General features: G+C 59.9%; 1 protein-coding gene across 1 annotated transcript; it reads right to left on the bottom strand.

Moving 5' to 3' along the window:
• Positions 1–5,846: 5,846 nt before the first annotated feature.
• RAMP3 (receptor activity modifying protein 3) lies at positions 5,847–18,553 on the bottom strand. The gene is made up of 3 exons (XM_036090918.2): positions 18,409–18,553; positions 12,190–12,322; positions 5,847–7,552 (listed from the first exon to the last, which is right to left on the bottom strand). The coding sequence occupies exons 1-3, from the start codon at positions 18,467–18,469 to the stop codon at positions 7,297–7,299; spliced, it is 450 nt and encodes a 149-aa protein (XP_035946811.1). The 5' UTR covers positions 18,470–18,553; the 3' UTR covers positions 5,847–7,296.
• Between the last annotated feature and the right edge of the window lie 1,894 nt (positions 18,554–20,447).

The following is a 20,447-nucleotide window of genomic DNA, read 5'->3' as shown; positions in this document are numbered from 1 at the left end:
GTCATGCTCTCTTGCTCTTGCATCACTAGCTCCAGAGGAAGCCGGCTGCCCTGAAGAGGTGCTTGTGGTGAGGAGCCAGAGTCTCCTGATGAGTGTCCCATGAACGGCTCCCCAGTTCAGGCTTCAGAAGATGGAGGACCACCCAGCTGAGCCACTCCCAGGTCCCTGACTCAGAAACCCTACAAGATAACCGGCATTTGCTTCATTCTGCTCAGCTGCTACCCAGCAATGGGTGACTAATGCAGATCTGCCTTCTTCAGGGTTGAGACCTGCCCAGCAGCTCAGCTCTGCAAATGAGGCTGGGCCCAGGGCAGGGCTGGAAGCAAAAGAAGAGAAAGAAAGACTAGGGATGCCTCCCCTCCCGCGTGTGGGGGCCCCTACCACTGATGCTCTGTCTCCAAAGGAGGAGTCTCTCCTGGAGGGCAACAATCCACTTGGCAGAGTCCCTAGGATCAGCTCAGCTTCCATCCAAAGCCAGAGGCAGAGGAGAAAGAAGGAACCACAGACTTCCTCTGTTGGCCAGAATTCACTCCTCAGAGCCCTCGGGGCACTACTTTGTGGATCCGTGCAGGGTCTGTTGCTGTCCTCAGCGAGAGACATCAGCCTGGTGGGCTCACTCAGCTTCTGTCCTATCCAGTCCAAATTCCACAGCATGTACCCGGTCCGCTGTCCCGCCATTCCTAGCTGAAGGATATTTATATTGTCCCAATCTGTCGCTGCCGAAAAAAGCTACAGGACATCCTCCCCGTGTCTCTTATGTTTGAGTACACAAGTATTTGTCCAGGACTGCCGCTCATGGGGAAGGAATGCCCCCTCTTTCCACGGAGACGACCAAGTCACCCACCAAAAATGATACATTTGTTTATTGTCAAACCAGGACCCTATCAACACAGCCTACCAACATTTGATGTTACCCATCTTTGTCATTTTCACAATAAATATTAATATCTCATTGTTTCAATTCAATTTCTCTGAGACTTAACTCTCTCTCATATCTTTACGGGCTGTTTATATACCTGTTTGTGGTTCCTTTACTATCAATTGCCCATTTAAAAATCGGGTTGTCTTTTTTCAATTGATTTGTAAATGCTCTTTATATATGTATATATACTAGATCTTAGTAGTTGTGCTATTTGGTTTATTCCTGGATATTTTATAGTTTGTGGCTGTTGTGTGTAGGGTTCCTTACTTTAATTTATAGTTGAAATTGCTGTTTTATAAGTAGATTATTGATTTTGTATGCAGATTCTGTTTCATACCACCATGAAATCTCACTGGTTTTGATTACTTTTATTGATTTTCATGGATTTTCTAGATAGACTATCATACATTTGCAAGAAATGACAATTTTGACCTTTCCTTTTCAATCAATGTCCCTTTTATTTCATAGTCTTACTACACCGACGAGGGTCCCCTCCATAAGACTGAGTACCAGCCTCCAATGTGAGCATCTCTGTTTCCTTCCTGACGTTGAAGGGATGCGTCTGATGCTTCGCAGCTAGGACAGACAAGCAGCAGGTACCTGGGGGCCGCCTGTCTGTGCTCACCCTGAGCCCCCCTCCTGCTCTGCTTAGGTGGCACAGGGTGGGCTGCTCATTCCCTCCCCTCTGTCCCATGCTTCTCCTCTGGAGGCTGAGAAGTGATATGCTTTATTCCCAGGCTCTCCTGCAGCTAGAGGGGGTCCTGTGAGGCAAGCCTGGCCAAGAGTCACAGGGAGAAGCCCTAGAAGAGCTAGATTTCCTGGATAAAAGGTAGAATCTCAAGAAGAAAATGCCTTTGCCTTTCACCTTACCCCCTGCTTCACTCCCGGATGCAAGAGGGATGCTTTGAGCTGTGGCAGCTGGGCAAGCTCCAGGAAGGAGGGAAGGAGGCTGGTGCCTTCACGACATCCCCGGATCGCGGCCCCAGCCACGGGCCGGTCAGTCGGGTGCCCCGAGGAGGACACACAGGAGAGGCTCAGAAAACAAAGCCTATTGTACCTTTAGGGCCCAAAGACAGGGGGCACAACAAGCCACACGGGGAGGCACAGCGTGGTCACATGGCAGAAGCAGGAAGAAGGGAGAGCCCCAGCCAGAGTCTCTACTGGGGTTTCCACGGGAAAGGCAGGGCAGGACAGGGTGCACAGCTTAAAATTGGCTACTTTGAATAATTCTAGCAGGTTCTAAACTACAGGGGTGTCCCTTCACTGCCTGGTACCTTGCCTGGGATGATGAAGGCAGAGGTCCTACCTCCTTGGTCCAAGTAGAGAGTCTGGCTCTGGATTGGCCAGTTTGCATATCAAAAGCATGCTTCCACTGGGCCCTTCCATCTCCAAGAACCAGCTAATCCAGAAGGGTCAGTCTCTCCCCAGCCAGAAAGAGTTTTTTAAAATGTTGAAACATCCGGCGCCTGGGTGGTTCAGCCAGTTAAGCATCTGCCTTCAGCTCAAGTCATGATCCTCGTGTCCTGGGATCGAGTCCTGCATGGGGCTCCCTGCTCAGCGGATCTGCTTCTCCCTCTCCCTCTGTGCGCTCGCCCTCTCTCTCTCTCTCTCTCTCTCTCTCGCTACTAAAGAAATAAAATCTTTTTTAAAATGTCGAAAGATCATAATACACAGAAAATAAAAAATACATACAATACGACCACAAGCTTGTTTAAGCCACTTGTTGGTCATGCTCAGGCTGTTTGTTACCTTCGGCAGGACACGTCCTAGCGGGTCAAGGTGACCCGGGCCGTGTACCATTACTTAGGGAACTTCCTGTCTTTGTCTATGATCCGGGACAGTTTATACATCACATAGGAACAGATGATGGAAACACGCATGCAGGGCCCGTTGTCCTAACTTGTAAATTAATATCTGAGTAGCTTCTTCTGTGGTGATTATTCTATTTGGGGTTCCTACCTCACCTGTTGTCTTCAGAACAAATGTGCCATTTTATTGATCAAATCTTCTCTAACTTTTCTATTTCATCAGCTCTATTCCCATCATTATCTATTTCTTCCTTCTATACGTGTTTTCTTTGCTGTTTGTAACTAGCATATTGAGTTGAACGCTTAGTAGATTTTGTTTCAATCTTTCATATTTTCTGGAACGTGCATCTAAGGTTATACACCGCTGTGGCCGTGCAGGGATTTGGGGCCCATCAACACCCCCAGCACTAACTCCCCAGGCTGGGCAGTTGGCCGGCGGCGGGAGGGATGCCCGTCCCTGTTGCGGTCAGTCACGCTGGGTGCCAGGCGCCTTGCACAGCCCCCCACTGCCGAGCATAAATGCATCTCATGTGTCCTGGTGTGCTGACAGTGCTTTTATCCTTATTGACTTTAAAGCGATTGTGATTTCCATTTTTCTTGCCTCTTGAATCCAAAATTATACAGAAAGGTTTTTTTGCAATTTCCAAGTGAAGATTCTTTCTTTTGCCTCTCAAGTCCTTTCAACCCAGGAATGTGGCCAGAATCATTTCAACTTTTTTTTTAAAGATTTTATTTATTTATTTGACAGAGAGAGAGCACAAGTAGGCAGAGCAGCAGGCAGAGGGAGAGGGAGAAGCAGGCTTCCCGCGGAGCAGAGAGCCCGATGCGGGGCTCGATCCCAGGACCCTGGGATCATGACCTGAGCCGAGGGCAGCTGCTTAGCCAACTGAGCCACCCAGGCGCCCCTCATATCAACTTTTATCAGTTCCCCATGGGTGTTTGAAAAGAATGAATATTTCCATTTGGGAAGGACAGACAGGTGGATGATCGATAGATGGTCAACAGTAGATATATATTATATCAGGCTGGTTCGTTGTTATACATCCCCACTTTTGATGTGTGTGTTTACTTGATCTCCTGATTTCTGAAAGCCTTTGTGGGTGGGTGAGGCTCCTGGACCCCAGGGGGCTGACCCCAACCCACCTGCCCCAGATGCCCCCCATGTGCCCTCCCCCCACTCACTGCCGGGCTGGCCACACACGCCCAATACAGAGCTCTCTGCAGCCACCTCGCATCTCCCAGACTCACAGACAGGGAGCCCTCCAAGGGCAAAGGGTGTCTGCATGGACCCCAGCCCTCACAGCGCCCACCACCTAGTTAACTAGGGCTGGATAACCGAGAAAGCATGTGTGCTTCCCAGATACCTTCTTGATCATCACTACTATCTATGTGGTGTTGATCCCCTGATTGAGAGCGCAGTCCTCCAACGGTGTGATTAACACCATGTTCCTACAGAGAGCAAATCCATGAGACGAAGAGACGCCCATGAATGCTGTGTACTGGGAGCACAGCCACCGAGAGCACCTGCAAAAGCAATGATGTCATTGTTTTATCTCTCCCTGACTGTCCCCCAGCACAAATTGGGGCCACTGAGGGACAGGGTCCCTTTCACATCTGCTGAGGTCAGAATGTTCGTGTCCTCCCCAAACTCACGTGTGGAATTCCTACTGCCTGATGGGACGGCATTCATGGGTGGAGCCCTCATGAATGGGATCAGCACCCTCATAAAAGAGCTCCCTACCCCTTCCCCCCAAGAAGGGACAGAGCGAGGACATCTGGGAGCCAGAAGTGGGCCCTCAGCAGACACCTCACAAATCTGCCAGCCAGGATCTTGGACTTTCCAGCCCTTGGAACTGTGAGAAGTCAATTTCTGTTGTTTACAAGCCACCCAGTCTGTGGTATGTTGCTGTAGCCGCCCAAACGGACTAAAACAATATCCTTCTAAGCAACCAAAATGCTTAGAAACAAAACATATGGAGCATAGAAGCGGGAGCCAAAGGAAGCAGCTTCTGCGGCCCTGGTCTACCTTCGCCTGCGGTTACATCCGTTCACCATGTAGGGATGAGTGACCCGAGGCAGCCCCGGGGAGGGAAGGGTCAGGGGGCAGACGGCTGAGCCAGGCTGAGTGTGGGAATGGACGCAGAGCCCAGGCCAGCACAGTCCCCGACCGCACGAAGCTTCACATGGATATAAGTTTACAAATGCAACAGGCCTGGGAGACCCCGAGGAACATCCTGGGCTGCCCGGGTTGGCTCCACCCAGGACCACCTCGTCCTTGCGCCTCGGCCCTGTCCACCCACAGCAGGCATGCCATGTTCTCTCCTGCGGTCACCCTCCGTGAACATGGGACAGTGAGGATCCCCCGGCTGCGCTGTGACCTGTCACCCCCACAAAGCTGAGCAGAGGACACTCATACCCCACCTCCAGCCAGAGATGATTTTCAGAGCGATGGCAGACAGATGATGGCTCCCCAAGGGAGGGCCCCAGCCATGGAGACTCAGCCCCAAAGTGGGGCGGGAGCAGGTAGGCTCTGGCTGGCCAGGTGACGATCGGTGGAGATCCTTGGGTGTGACCACCGCATCCTGGGACAGGGTTGCAGAGAACCTGCAGTTGCTGGTTCCATTCTGCTCAGACCCCTTGGGGGGGAAAGTCATCGAGAGCTGGGGTGGCGAGAGGAACAGGGCCTCTGAAGGGCACGGGACCTGCCTGCTTGCTCTCTCTGGCCTCCCCCAGAGCCCAGCCCCACCGCTGGTTCCAGCAAGGGCGTGCTGGAAACAGCCCACCTCCAAAGACGGCCCTGGAACTGGAGCAGGGCCAGCAGCCAGCAAGAGGCCTCCATCCGATGTTCCATGGGATGCCTCCAGGACCAGCACCGGCCCCCTCCCGGGAAAACCCAGCAGGCGGTCCCGAAACGCGCACAGAACAGGCCCCCAGCACCTGCCTGGCCGCCCTCCATCCGCCCACATCCCCTGGCTTGAAGCCCTCGCAACTCTGACATTTTGGGGTTCTGGGGCGTCCCTCAGTCACTCCCTATCTGGAAAACGGGCGTGAGGACTTGTCAGCCCCAAGAGACAGGCCTCTCTCCGTATACCCTGAAATAAAACAGGAAAGCCAGAAGCGGATGACTCTTTACTCAGAGAAAGCACACACAGTACAGAGCTCAGCCAGCACGCAGTTCACGGGACCCCAGCCCAGAGGAGCCTGACTCACTGGGGCCTGGGAAGGAGGCCTGCGCTGGGGGCACAGACAGGAGGTCTCAGGCGGTGCCTGGCCGCCAGGGGACCCCGGCCTGACTCTCAGTCTGTCGGGGTTTTCCGTCCTCAGGCCGTGCATGGGCTCCCCGCCAGGAGGGCTCACACAACGCAGCAAGAGCCTACAAACACGGCGCACACACTCTATGCATCCCCAGCCCAGGTGTGAGTGGGCCGGCCAGGCGGGGGAGGCCCAGGGCGGTGCCAGAGGGGGTGGAGCCAACCCGGGGGTGGAGTCAGGGCCAGCGCAGGAGGTGGAGTCAGGGCAGGGGGTGTGGCCAGTACAGAGGGTAGGCCGGGTTGGAAGGTGGGGTCAGGACAGGGGGGTGGGGTCAGGACAGGGGGTGTGGTCAGGGGAGGGGGTGGGGTCGAGTTGGGACCAGTCAGAGCCAGGCCAGGCGTGGGGTCAGGGCAGGAGGTGGAGTCAGGGCAGGGGTGGAGTCAGGACGGGGTGGGTCGGGATAGAGGCGGGGTCAGGGCAGGGGGTGGGGGCGGGTTGGGAGGTGGAGTCAGAGCCAGGCAGGGGGTGCGGTCAGGGCAGGGGGTGTGGTCGGGGAGGGGGAGGAGTCGGGTTGGGAGGTGGAGTCAGTCAGGCCAGGGGTGGGGTCAGGGCAGGAGGTGGAGTCAGGGCAGGGAGTGGAGTCAGGACAGGGGGCGGAGTCGGGATAGGGGTGGGGTCAGGGCAGGGGGTGGGGTCGGGCTGGGAGGTGGAGTCAGAGCCAGGCAGTGGGTGGGGTCAGGGCAGGGGGTGGGGTCGGGATAGGGGTGGGGTCAGGGCAGGGGGTGGGGTTGGGTTGGGAGGTGGAGTCAGAACCAGGCAGGGGGTAGAGTCAGGGCAGGGGGTGGGGTCGGGTTGGGAGGTGGAGTCAGAGCCAGGCAGGGTGTGGGGTCAGGTTGGGAGGTGGAGTCAGAACCAGGCAGGGGGTGGAGTCAGGGCAGGGGGCGGGCTCGCGATAGGGGTCGGGTCAGGGCAAGGGGTGGGGTCGGGTTGGGAGGTGGAGTCAGAGCCAGGGAGGGGGCAGGGTGAGGGCAGGAGGCCCGGCCAGGGCCAGGCAGGGCTCTGCAAAGGAATGGCCTGGACACCTAGCCTGGGCAGCGGGCACAGCAGCAGCGATTCGGGCTCCGGGCTTGGTGCGTTTTCTTCCCCAGCCCAAGAAAGAGGAAGAGCCTGGGTGAGCAGCATGACTGCAGCGAGCTGCGGGGCCGGGTGACGCCTGCCCACGACCGCCGGGTCCGGGTCTGGGTCCTGGGCGGCTCCCCAGCCCCCGGCCCGGCCTTCCCTCTCTCCAGGCGCGGCCCCTCTGACCGCCGAGCCTCACAGCAGCTGGTCAGGGCGCTTGCTGCGCCACACCACCAGGCCGGCCATGGCCACGGTCAGCAGGACCGGCACAGCGATGAGCGGGATGAGAACCTCGTCCGGGGGGTCCTCCCAGTGCGTCCTGTCCACGGTGCAGTTGGCGAAGAACTGCCTGTGGACGCCGCTGATGAACCCCTGCGCCAGGGGGTTGGGCCAGTAGCAGCCCACCACGTTGGTCTCCACCTCGGTGCAGTTGGTGAAGGTCTCATAGTACCTGCAAAGGCAGAGGGTGTGACAACCGGCTCCCTGCGCCCCCATCATGCGGGCCGTGACCCGGGAGAGCAGGGGGTGGGGCCCAGCCCTGGGCGGCGCTGGACAGCGGGGACAGGAGCGCCCCCGGGACCCTCATACCATGTGCCTACCCGACATGCTGCCTCCTTGCCCAGAGGCTCCTGGGGCAAGGTGATCCTGCCCCCTCCCCGCCCCGCCCCCCCCCAAGCCTTTCCTCCCCTGAGCCTCAGCCGCCTCCCCCCACGCGCACAACCACGCTCCACTCCGCTTGGCCAGATGCCTGCCACGAATCCCCCCAGGCCTGACCACCCCCCCACTCCCCACCCCCCGCCAGTGAGGTGACCTCCGCACACACCCTGAGCTCATTTGGCCCAGACCCCAGACCTCCCATCTCAACCAAGACTAAACAGAGCAAGGAAGCTCTGCGGCTGAGTTCTATCTACACCCAATGTGGGTGACCAACTCCCTGGGAGGCTGTGAGCTCCCAGAGCCCCCAGTCTGGGCCCAGCCCCCAGGGCTCCCAGGACTTCCCAGTCTGCCCAGAGGACACATCAGGCCTGACCCCTTTCTTCAAGGCAGAGGGATGCACGACCCACAAGGCCCTCATCATCTAAGACACTCTGTGGGCCCCAGGAGAGGGACCTCTAAGGCCAAGGGCCAGCTGCCTCATTTGCCAGGTCAGGAGGGGGCGGCCCCCATTGGACAGGACAGGCTCGAGCCCCCTCCCCCAAGGGCCTCCCTGTCCATGTCATCAGACCTCCGAAGGGCACTCAGCAAGCCACCCATGAGGTGCCACGTCTGTCCAGCAGGTGGGCTCTGGACAGTTCAAACAGCCGACCACGGTGCAGCTACGGGGACCCAGAGTCAGCCAAATGGCAACCTCGCCCTGAACACAACCAGCGGCCTCTGGAGGTGGGAGCCGAGACTGGCGACCAGCCCCCAAGATGCTCCAGAGAGAGGGCTAGACGGACACGTGCCAGGGTGCACCAGCCCTGTCCACGGCCTGGGCCTTCCCACACCTGGCTGAGTGCCGCATGCAGATCAGGGGCAGGAGGGCCAGGGGTTCCGACCTCGGCTCCCCACGGGTACGAAGGCTGGGGTGAGGCAGGCCTGAGGCTCTGTGCCCCGTGTCCTCCTTCCTGCATTGTCCTGGGGAACATGGCCTGGCCTGAGCCATCAACAGGAAGGAGCTGCTTCCTACACAGAGGCTCTCTCTGCCCAACAAGGGGTAGGAAAGGAGGAGCAGTGGATTCACGTGGCCAGGCCCTCCGGGTGCCCAGCCCTCCTGGCAGGGTCCTAGCCCAGAGGCTGGAATGCAGGTCCCACACCTGGGCCCCCCAGGTAATGCCTACGAGGAGGACCCCACACAGACGGAAGAGAGCTGGGAGCAGAAGGGACGGCCTGAGTCATGTCCAGAGCCTGGGACATGCCCAGGTCTGGTCCACAGGAAGCCCGTCATCCCCAGACCCACCCCTGCACACACGGGCTCAGTGGCCTGTTGTCCAGGAGAGATCCAACCTGGCCTTTGCTTGGGGCAGCCGCCGTCCCCAGACTCTGACGAGAACCCTATGCTCTGACTCCCTTGCCTGTGGGAAGGCCACCACCACTCCCCAGGGCCAAGATGAGGCCAGATGAACCTGCACACAAGTGTGCAAAGCCAGGCTTTGGAGCCGGGGCCCACGCCCCCAGAAGGCAGTGCGGAGCAGCGTGGGCTGACAGGCTGCCTCCCGCCCCAGCACTGACCACCTTCCAGATTTCGGCCACGTTTCTTGTGTCCCTGAGCCTCAGTTTCTCCACCTGTAAGTGGGGTTCATAGTACCTATCCAGCAGGATAACGGAGAGGGTCAGGTGAGTGCACCCACGAGCATACACACACAGCGCTGAGCAGAGCACCCATGTCTATGGATCGGCTCACGGAGACGCATGCCGAATACCCACGCCCGGTGCTTCTCGAGAATGCTGGGGGCTAGCTGGGCCAACAAGGCCTGCAGAGGGCACAACTCCCTGGCATCCTGCCGTCCGCACCCAGCCCCACGCCCTGCTAACTCGCCGGCCTCGGCTCAGGCTGGAGACACAACTGAGGGGTCTTCACAAGGAAGGCACTATATGCATGACATCAGGGAAGCAGGGTCACAACACAGCTCGTTCTTCCCTGGCATCCCCTGGTCACCCGGGGCCTCCCCATGTCCCCCTTGGGTGTGGCCCCCGGAACACCCTCCCTCCAGCTCCTGGGGCGCTGCACACACAGTTAAAGAAGATGCAGTTATAGCCCCGACGGCGGGGGGCGGGGTACACAGCCCGGAAGCCCCCCAGTCAGATGCCCTCTCCCACCAGGCAGACGCTTTCCCAACTCGGCTCCCGACTCAGCTCCTTGCTTTCCTTCAAGATTTGCTGCCTGCATTATTGCTCGTAGGCGATATGGCACGGCACTTGGAAACCTCACCAGCAGCCTCCCCTTAGTGGGATGGACGGGGTCTCCATCCTCAGCAAGCTGGCTGTGGGGCGAGGACAAGGGCAGTGACCTCAGACATGGATCACCGTGGGGACAGGCCTCCCCAGGTGCTCGCTGCCACTGGGACCCCTGCGCCAGCCCGGGACTGCCACTCCCACCCTCCCGCTCTGCCTCTGCCCTCCGTCTCTGACTTTGTCCTCTTTTGTGGTTTGCTCACTCTCTGGGGGGCGGGGGGAGGGCACCACCCCTGCACCCTGAGAAAGGGCGCCCGGGAAACATGAGGTGGGAGCTCTGCGTGTCTGGGGCTGTCTCCATGATGACGGATTGGCGGGGAAAAGCGGTCTAGAAATCCGAGGCCCCGGCCCCACCCCCCACCCCCCGGTTTCCAGGGCTGCGAAGGGAGCCTGAGGCCCCCAGTCCTCACGTGTGTCCAGCCCGCTGTTGTCTCTCTACCCACGCGTCTCTGCCCCTTCGTGGCCCGCGCCTCAGTCCGCAGTCTTGGTGCCAGGCGCGGGGCGAGCCCTCGGGGTCTGAACCTGAGCCCCCACCTGGAAATGGCCCTGAGTTTCTCCCTGCGTCCCCCTGCCCGTCTTCTAGAACTCCTGCCCCCAGGACCCCGACGGCCTCGTGCGCCCAGCTCTGTCATCTTCTGCTCGGTGTTCCACCTCCAGGAGCACTTTCTGCGTCTGCCGCTTCCTCTCTGGCCCTCAGGGTGCCTCGAGGCACGGACATGGCACCGCGGTCTCCCCCCGGTTGCACGGGGATCTCAAGATGTGGGTCCCCGCCCCGCTGTTGCTGCCAGAGCCCTTTATCCCATGTCCCAGTCCCACCTGGATGCTCACGACCAGGGGGCTCTGGGCTGGCAGGGGTTCGGGCCTGGGGGACAGGGTTACCTGGAACATCCCAGGCTCTGCTGGGCCCTCCGAGGGAGCCCCAGCAGCCCCCCCGCCTCAGGAAAGACAGCTCACCGGAGGGGTCCCCTCCTGGGTGCAGGGGAAGGGGCGGCTGGGCACCAGCCACTGTCCCCAGGCTCCCGGCTCTGGGGCCCGGGCCTGGGCCATGGTCACGGGTGTGAAGAGGCGCCTCAGTCCCAACGGCCCAGAGAACAAGCCTCGGGGCGGGGCTCTGGACCCCAGCTGCCCCTCGGATGGCCCCCAGCTGCCTTGCAGACCTCCCAGGTCTTGGAGGCCAGCCCCCCTCTCCGGCGTGGGGTCTGGCTCAGCTGGGGTGGGAAGTCAGCTCCCGCTGGTGCTCTGACCCCAGATGCCCCTCCGGCAGCCTGCTCCTGTCCTCTGGCCCCAGGGCTGGATGTCAGCTTGACCTCCTCACCGAGGCTTTAGTGGTGACAGAGGCCCAGGGTGGGAATCTCCCACCTCATCCGCCCTGGCCCTCCTCCCATGTCCACTCCAAGCCTGGCGTCCAGAAGCTTCCTCACGGCTCCGAGGACAAGAAGGTGCCCGGGATCACACTTAGCATGAAACCTCAAGACACACCGGCTTTTACCTCCTTGCAAATCATCAGCGACGGGCCTGCCCACCCTCCCCGCGTCTCCCCATCGTGGCTGGTGCTGTGCTAGTGGCCCCCACAGGCCGGGCTACCTGCCCGGAGCCCCCGTCCTCCCCAGGAGCCCCAGGTCTGCTCAGCTGCTTCAGCCCTTACTCCTCCAAACCCAGGCCCCCTGCTCTCCATCCCCAACGGCTGTTCTAGGGGCTTCCGTGCCCAGTGCCCCAGCAGACAGTGGCTCTGGGGGTGAGGTCCCTGGTGGACCTGGCACAGCTGGTGTGGGGGAACTGTTCCTGAACGAAACAGACTGAAATTTCTGCATCTGCTGGGAATGGGCAGGGGAGGGCAGGGAGGGCAGGCAGCAGCAGGGGAGGGCAGGGGTGAGCAGGGAGGGCAGGCGGCGGCAGGGGAGGGCAGGGGGCAGGTGTGGCAGGGGTGAGCAGGGAGGGCATGCAGCGGCAGGGGAGGGCAGGGAGGGCAGGGGTGAGCAGGGAGGGCAGGCGGCGGCAGGGGAGGGCAGGGGTGGCAGGGGTGGCAGGGGTGAGAGGGGTGGGCAGGCGGCGGCAGGGGAGGGCAGGGGGCAGGTGTGGCCGGGGAGGGCAGGGGTGAGCAGGGAGGGCAGGCGGCGGCGGCAGGGGCAGCCCGTGCGGAGCAGCGGCACTCACACGATGAACTCGGACAGGTTGCACCACTTCCAGACGTCCACCTTGTGCATCATGTCGGCGAAGGCCTTCCCGCAGAGGGGCAGCTTCTCCAGCATGCGAGTCTCGTTGCAGCCACCCACTCGGGGACACCCACCTGCAGAGGGGACAGCCACGGGCATGACACTGCTGGGAATGTGGTTTGCGATGTGACCCTCGAGCCTCCTGCTGACACCCCCCACGCCCCCTCAGGCAGCTGGGGTCCCTCACGCTGGCCCCCCCACCGTGTGGCCCAGAGAAGTGAAGCCACTGCCGAAAGGGGACCCACGTGGGTGGGTGTCACCTAGATGGGACCCAGAGAGCCATGGCCACCCAACGGGGTGTGGGAGAAAGAAGGCGAGGAAGGGCAGTGGGCAGGGGATGCGTGTCCTGGGGGCTGGGGAAGCCGAGAACAGGTGGGCTCCTCGGTGCGGTGGGGGTGGGGAGCGGGTCCCCCCCATCAGGGGTGGCAAAGCAGCCCCACTGCAGCGCCAGGGTGGAGGGTGCCCAGAGCATGTCCCCAGAAAGATCCTGAGAGTCTGCTGACCTCCTAGGACCACGAGGGCACCCGCAGAGGCCCCCATGGGGTGAACGCCACCGGCCCTGTCAGAGCTGCCCCTCAATTCCAGGAGGCCTGGGGCTGACGGGACATAGGGACTCATGTTCCAGAAGCGGAGGCCAGGTCCCCCCCCAGGTCCGGCAGGGGTCCCCCCCCAGGATTCCCGGCACCCCCCTCCCTGCTCCACCTCTGCCCCCAGCACCCCCATCCCTCCACCTCCACCTTCACCCAGATCATCTCCCCACCGAGGAGCACTCACCCCCAGGACCGGACCACCCTTCCTCCCCAGACACCTCTCAGAAGTTTCCTTCGCATGGACCCTGCTTTGGCTCCCACCACACAATCAAGAGAAAGCCCCGTGGTGTGTGTCCTGGTATGTGTGTGCATGTGTGTGTGTGTGTGCATATGTCTATGTGTGTGTTTGTGTGTATGTGTGTGCATATGTGTGTGTTCGTGTGTGCATACAGCCCTGCTGTGGGTGTGCATGTGTGGGTACGTCTGTGTGTGTGTTTGTATACGTGTGTGTACGTGTGTATGTCTGTGTGTGTGTGTGCATGCATGTTTGTGTGTGTATACATGTGTGTATACATCTGTGTGTGTCCTGGCAGAGAGTATTGTGTTGCAGGAGAAATCGTAGGGAAGGAAACAGGAGAGAGGCCCACACCCAGAACTGGGCAGACCTGGGCTCACACCCAGCATCACTGGTCACCAGCTGACCTCAGTTTCCCCATCTGTAAACTAAGGGAAACAGGTCCTGGCCTCACAGGGGGCCATATGGACAGGCATTAGCCATGTGCCCAAGGAGGTTCCCATCTTTACGGTGTTTGTTGTTACTGTAGGTATTTGGTAAAACCCTGCTGCTCCCTCACTCCCCTAACCATCAGCACCTCGTTGGTATTCCGAAAAGACTTTTCAAGAGAATGAATGAATGAATGATCAGTTCCTGAGGGCAACAGCACAAATTTCACAGTCTGAGCACAAGCAAGTGCAGAAGAAATGGCAGGTTCTGACCCACTGAGATCCCACACTGCAGGCCACATCGTCCCCAGGGGAGACCACAGGGTGCCTGGCTCAGGGAGGGGCTTGCGCCACAAAGAAGGTGGCCCCATGACCATAAGGGCGCTTCTGGGAACAGAAGGGAGGTGAGAATGAAGAGGGCAAGGCAGTGAGGAGTTTTAAAAAAAATTAAGTCCAAAAGAAAACATAAAAAAAGAGAAGAGAAAAAGTACTGATGACACAATGGTAGATATAAACCAAACCATGTCAACAGTCAGATTGAGGGACACCTGGCTGGCCCGGTCGGTAGAACATGTGACTCGTGATCTCAGGGTTGTGAGTTCAAGCCTTGGGTGTAGAGATTACTCAAAAATAAAATCTTAAAAAAAAAATTGATTGGGGCGCCTGGGTGGCTCAGCCGTTAAGCGTCTGCCTTCGGCTCAGGTCATGATCCCAGGGTCCTGGGATCGAGCCCCACATCGGGCTCCCTGCTCGGCGGGAAGCCTGCTTCTCCCTCTCCCACTCCCCCTGCTTGTGTTCCCTCTCTCGCTGTGTCTCTCTCTGTCAAATAAATAAATAAATAAATCTTAAAAAAAAAAAATTTGATTGAGAGTCAATGGCCTAAACACCCCAATTAAGAAGCAAAGTTGTTAGATGAGATCCAAAAACAAGCCCCAACCATAGGCTGTTCATAAGAATCCTACTTTAAACAAAAAAACTCAAATACATTCAAAGTGAAAGGGTGGAAAAAGACATACCATACTAATCCAAAGAAAGGTGGAGTGGCTATATGAGTTCTGAATGAAGTATATTTCAGAGCAAAGAATATTACCAGAGATAAGGAGGGTCTTTCACAATGATAAACGATTCAATTCACCAAGGAGACATAGCAATGCTAAACATGTATGCCCCTAATAACAGAGCATCAAAACACAGGAGGCAAAAACGGATAGAACTGCAAGGAACAAAATGACAAATCCACAGTAACAGTTGAGAATTAAATACTCTTCTCTCACTAATTTACAGAACAAATGAATAGCCAAAAAATCAGTGAGATTACAGAAAACGAACAATGAGGGAGTGCCAGGTACAGACAGCAGGCCATGGAGCCAGACTGCACTTAGCTTGGGGGGGGCACCCACAGTTGTTAGGGGTGAAGGGGTGGCAGTGAGGTTGGAAAGGTGGACCCTGAGCCACACTGAGGCAGGCCTCCCAGGGCAGTTTTCAACCCCAGCACTCTCCCGCTGAACCCAGTATTGGAACCTTCACTCATAGAGTCCAGCAGCAGCCAAGACTCAAGCTGATGTCCCTTCAAGAGGAGCCATGCCATCTCCTCCGCAATGCCTGACCAATGTCCACAGAGTGCCCTGTCCTAAGTAAGGTCCCACTCGCAGAGGCACTTAAAAAGACAGGGTCACCACAAAGGGAAGGTCATCCACCTGCTCAGTAACACAGTAGGGGGTCAAGCCCAAACCACCTTCCTGCAGAGCTGCCCCCCAGTGGCCTGTCATACTGGCCTGAGCCGACACCCTCATGCCAATCCCATCCGTGGTTTGCCTGAGGAACAGCATCATGTCTCCTGCCCCCCCATCCCCCCAGTTTAAATGCCCAGAGGAAAATCGACTTTCCCACAGCCAAACGCAGAGTCAGTGTGAGCCAGGGTGTGCCATGTGCTGGCCTCGATCCACCACCCTGCCCAGATGCACCTGCCCATCTGCGGCAGGAAGGCAGCCCTGGGTCCAGGGCCACATGGGCATGGTGCTAGTGACTCTGGGGAGTGCAGGCCCTTGGGGGCCCATGGCGGGGGGAATGATGATGAAGCCAGACCACGTTCCCTTCTCCCATCACTGCCCTATTCCCAAGGCACCTCTCTCTCCAGCTCCCCAGTGGGTTCCCCATCATAGGTGCTGGAAGTCCACCAGCATTCTCCACACCTAGCCCCTGGACCCATTCCTGGGCCTGGCCTTTCCCTGATGGAGTCATCACAGCATCCCATCTGAGTCTCCTGAGCTCCACCCACCTCCCACACAGGCATAAGCCACACAAGTCCCACACTGTCACCTCCTCCTTGCTGCTGCCTCACCTTCCAGCGAAAACCCACCTTTCCCTAGACCGTCTACCTGATCCAACACCTGGGCTGGACCCCGACACCTGGACCTGCACCTCTGGACCCCCTGGACCCCTGGACCTGCATCCCCTGGACCTGGACCCCATGGCCCTGGACCCCTGGACTGGCAACCCCTGGACCTGGACCCCCAAGAGCCCCGCAGCGTACCCTAACCACCTGCTGTCAACCCACTAAGACCCAGCGCAGCGCTTCCTTCCTCTTGTTCTCCTCCCTCTGCCCTGGGACCCTCTCTCTTCTGGCCCCTCCTCCTCCTCCTGGACCAGAGTCTCCACCGCAGTGCGGCAGGAACTTGGCCAGCGCTGGCCCTTAAGGACCATGGGGGGTGCTATGAGGATACCAGGACAGTGTCACCGCTGGGTCTGCACAAGGCAGGCACCGTGGGGCAAACCAGAAGTGTCCTGGGGCATTCTAGCACCATCTCTGATGCACACCCTGTTCAAACACTCCCCGCAAAACCCAACACCCCGGCCAGCGTTAGAACAGCAGGTAAAGACGAAGATTCCTGACAACACCGAGAAAGTGGGCGGCTGCCACAAGCTGCCAGCTGCGTCAGTAAAGGTCTCGGGAATTAAACTGAAATACAAAACTCAGTTGGTTCCATCAGGGAAACAAAGAAAACGTAGTACTGGGTTCCTTTTGTCTCAGGAACTTCCAGACTCCAGGAGGTGATAAACAGCCAAAAACAGATGCATTTCCCAGAGAAAGGCCTTTTACAGCGGGGCATTTGGAAACGAAATACAGGAGCCTCTCATCCGGCTCGGATGGAAACGAGGAGCAACCACACCAGTCACCAGGCTCTGAGTGGCAGGCATGGCCTGGCTGGCCATAGTGTCTGGAAGGTTCTGCCCCTGCCCCTGAGTCTGGGCAATGTCCTCCCCACCCTGGACTTCAATTTCTTATCTATAAAACGAGGAGTGGGGTCAGAAGACCGTCGAGGCCCCTATCGGCCAACCACCTCTGCGCAGCCCCTGGGTCACTGGGCCCGGTGGAGCGCATGCGAGTCTGGGTGACAGGGGGTGACTCGGCATCAGGACATCATTACTCACCACTGACAAAGAGAGGACGGTGCCATGCTCGCACACAGCACCAGCGCTGTCTGGGGGTGCTGTCGGTCCCTGGAGCCACCCAAGCTCCATGCAGGGGAGACCAAGGAGCCACCAAGGGAGGACCAGATGGCCCTCCAGACCCGAACCCAGTGTTGTTAAACGCGGAAGATGTTTGTGCAGGGTCTGCCTCTGGTCCTTCACAATCCAATGCTGGAGGCAGGTCAGGGGAGCCTCAACCGTCCTCGGAATGAAGCTAAGGGCTCCCTTCCCTTGAGGAACCAAAATCTCCATTCCAGGGGTCTCGCATGTGAGGTTTACTGAAATGCCACGTCAGGGTGCTCCCGATGTCCGGAAGCCACCACGCACCCTTTCCTTCAACACAAAGATCCACCTAACCCTAGACTCTGACCCTGGAAGGTGAGACGAAGCGCCACTTTCCCCACCCAGACACCTCCACCGGAAAGGCGGCCCAGAGATCGGGAAGCCAAGGGGCCAATCCAGCCCTTTCCCACCTCCTAACCGGTTCCAGATCAGCAAAGCCGACAACGATTTCAAACAAGGTCAACTTTGCATCTTACAGCCAGGGACGTGGGTGGGCCAGCGAGGGCAAGGCTGGCCTCCCACAGGACCCAGGGGACAGTGGCCCCTCGGAGAGGCCCTGAGCCCCCTGACCCCCAGGCCAGGGCTCCCCACCTCAACTGAGCAGCCTGCTCAGCAAGCCTCTCCCAGAGAAGCCCACCCCAAACACACACACACACCCTCTTACTTGATCTTGGATCCTCTCTTTAGTAAAATTTTTTAAAACAAGCTTTTCATTCGATCCATTCCCAAATCGCAATGTATCCTCCCCGGAGCCCCGTTTCCCTTGCTAGAAGAGGGATCTGGGAGCGAAGCCTCAGGGAGCTGCCCCCTTCCCGGCCCTGCGGCCCCGCGCACACGCGCACACACACCAAAGGGCTTTCCTCCGAGGACAAGTACAAGTGGAAAGGACCAGCCCTGCGGGGTCTGGATTCCTCTCACCCAAGCCCTGGGAGGGGGGTGCACGCAAGAGCTCCAGGACGGGGAGCTCACTACCTACCAGCGAAGTGGGAGCCGGACCTGCGCCGCCTCAGCTCGCTCGGGGTGTCGCCCTGGCAGGCCATCCCCAGCCCGCCGGCAGCGAGACCGGCGACATCGCGGCTGCGAGGAGCAGGCGCGGCCCCAGCCCGCTGGCCGGGCATATCCCGCTCGAGACCCCGCGCCTCCCCTCCCAGCCCCGGGCCGTCGCCTCCGGCTCCTCCGGGGACCGTGGGCAGGACCCTCCCGCGGCGGCTGGGGACGGCGCCCGGGCTCAGGGCTCGCCGCTCCGGAGCCGGGCGCGCCGGGCAGGCCGGGATCCGTGCCGGGCGGGAGGCGCGGCCGGGTGCGGGCGCGGGTCCCCGCGGCCCCGGAGGAGGTCGGGGCGCCCTGGCGCGGGCCCCCGCGGCCCCCCTTACCGCAAAGCAGCAACAGCAGCAGCAGCCGAGCCTGCGGGCGCCGCCGCTCTCGCGTCTCCATGGCGCGCGGTAGGCTCGGTCCCGGCTGGGTGCGCGGGGGGCGCCGGGGGGGACGCGGTCGAGGGTGGGGCCGCGGAGAGCCCGCCCCTAGACTGCGCCCTCCCCCTCGGGGACGCGCCCACCCACAGGGGACACTCCTGCTTCCAGAGCGCGCGCTTGTCCGGGACGCGCCCTCCCGGGACGCGCCCCACCTCCCCCCCCTGGACTCGCCCCCTAGCCGGAGCGCACACCCTCAAGACACGCCCCCCACCCCCGGTGCGAGCCCCGGCCCTCCCGTTCCGGGGTGCTGCCGGCCGCGAGCGCGCGGTTGGCAGGACGGGGGCGGGCTGGGGGGAGGGGCGGCCTAGGGAGCTGGAAGGAGTGGGTGCGCGTCCGGGGGTGCGCCGGGAGGCGGGGAGCGGGCGGCCGAGGGCCGGGAAGGTGCCTGGGGCAGGAGTGCTGCCAGATCCGAGCCCAAGAGAGACTGGAGGGGAGGGTGTGCGGGGGTGGCACCAGCCGGAGGACAGGTGGGGCCGCGGAGGGGTGCCCTGTGTGCTGGAGCGGGGAGGGGCCACCGGAGTGAAGCGGCTGATCCCCGAGTCCTTATTGGCCCCAGGCCCCCCAGGATACTTTTCTGGGGGCTTCCCTGCGCCTCTGCGTCCCTCTGCACCAGAAAGGGATGCGGGCCTGGGCAGGTACGCGCGCGCGTACACACACACCACTACCCGTGGCTGGAAGCTCCAGTCCTCAGGCCCTGCCCTGTGACCTCTGGGAAACCGCAAAGGACAAAATCAGGGCCAGGAGAGTGACTGGTAACCGGGAAGACCTGACCGCAAGGAGTGTCGCGGGCCCGGAGTGGGGGAGGGAGAGACTCGGATAGTTCACTTATGGGGGGGTGGCCACCTCTGTCACCTTTCAGGCCCTAGCACGGATCCTGGTCCCAGCGGACACCTAGTCACATTGTCACTCCTGAGCCCCTTGGTGGGAGGGACCCCTGTGCCCACAGTCCAACCCTGGGAGCGCATACTGGTCTGAGGGCTCACAGAGCAGAGCCAGGAGGGCGAGGCTCCCTCGGGGGATTGCTCTCTGCCTGCGCCCAGCAAGTGGGCTCCCCACCTGGACAAGCCTTCCGCCTCTCTGAGTGGCAGAGGTACGGGGTAATAACAGCTCATGGGGTCACCCCGAAATCCAGGTGCTGGTGGCAGTCACAGACCTCTGTGGGCTGCATGAGCCCATCTGACCCTTCCCGCATTAGTTAAGGGATGGAAGCTTTCTGTGCCTTCTAGGGCAGAAGCCACGATTATTTCAACGGAAACTTAAAGCTATTTAAAATTGATCAGCCTTGGGCGCCTGGGTGGCTCAGCTGGTTAAGCGACTGCCTTCGGCTCAGGTCATGATCCTGGAGTCCCTGGATCGAGTCCCGCATCGGGCTCCCTGCTTAGCAGAGAGTCTGCTTCTCCCTCTGACCCTCCCCCCTCTCATGTGCTCTCTCTCATTCTCTCTCTCTCAAATAAATAAATAAAATCTTAAAACATAAAAAAATAAAATAAAATTGATCAGCCTTCCTGCCTGCCTTCCAGCGGAGGTGGTGGGGAGGGCGGGCACAGGAGCAAGCCAAGCCTTGGGCTCACGCAGAGGGGCCGCGGGCTCAGCTCGGCTCCGGGCCAGCCACCCCCTCTCAAATGCCCTGCGCCAACCCAGCCAACGCAAGAACACAGTGCGAGTGCCCACCACCGTCCCAGGAGCCTGCAGACTCACCAGGGCCGAGAGGCTCGGCCAGACCCCCAAGCCCTCCCTCCCCCCATGCTTCCGCACACCTGGCAGGCTGCGACAGCGGGGTGGGTGACAGAAGGGGGACAGGCCAGATGGCAGCCAGAAGCCTGTGCTAGCCTGGGGGCTGTGGCTCCGTGGGACCAGTCCTCGGGAATGAGCCGCGGGGCCAGGCAGGGCTGCAGCGATGACAGCATGAAAGCCCGAGGGCCTCGCACGCTCCACCTTGG

Source organism: Halichoerus grypus, chromosome 12 (genome assembly GCF_964656455.1).
Source record: "Halichoerus grypus chromosome 12, mHalGry1.hap1.1, whole genome shotgun sequence".
Lineage (NCBI taxonomy): Eukaryota > Metazoa > Chordata > Mammalia > Carnivora > Phocidae > Halichoerus > Halichoerus grypus.
Note: the sequence above shows the minus strand (reverse complement) of the source record. Positions and strands in the feature narration are given on the sequence as shown.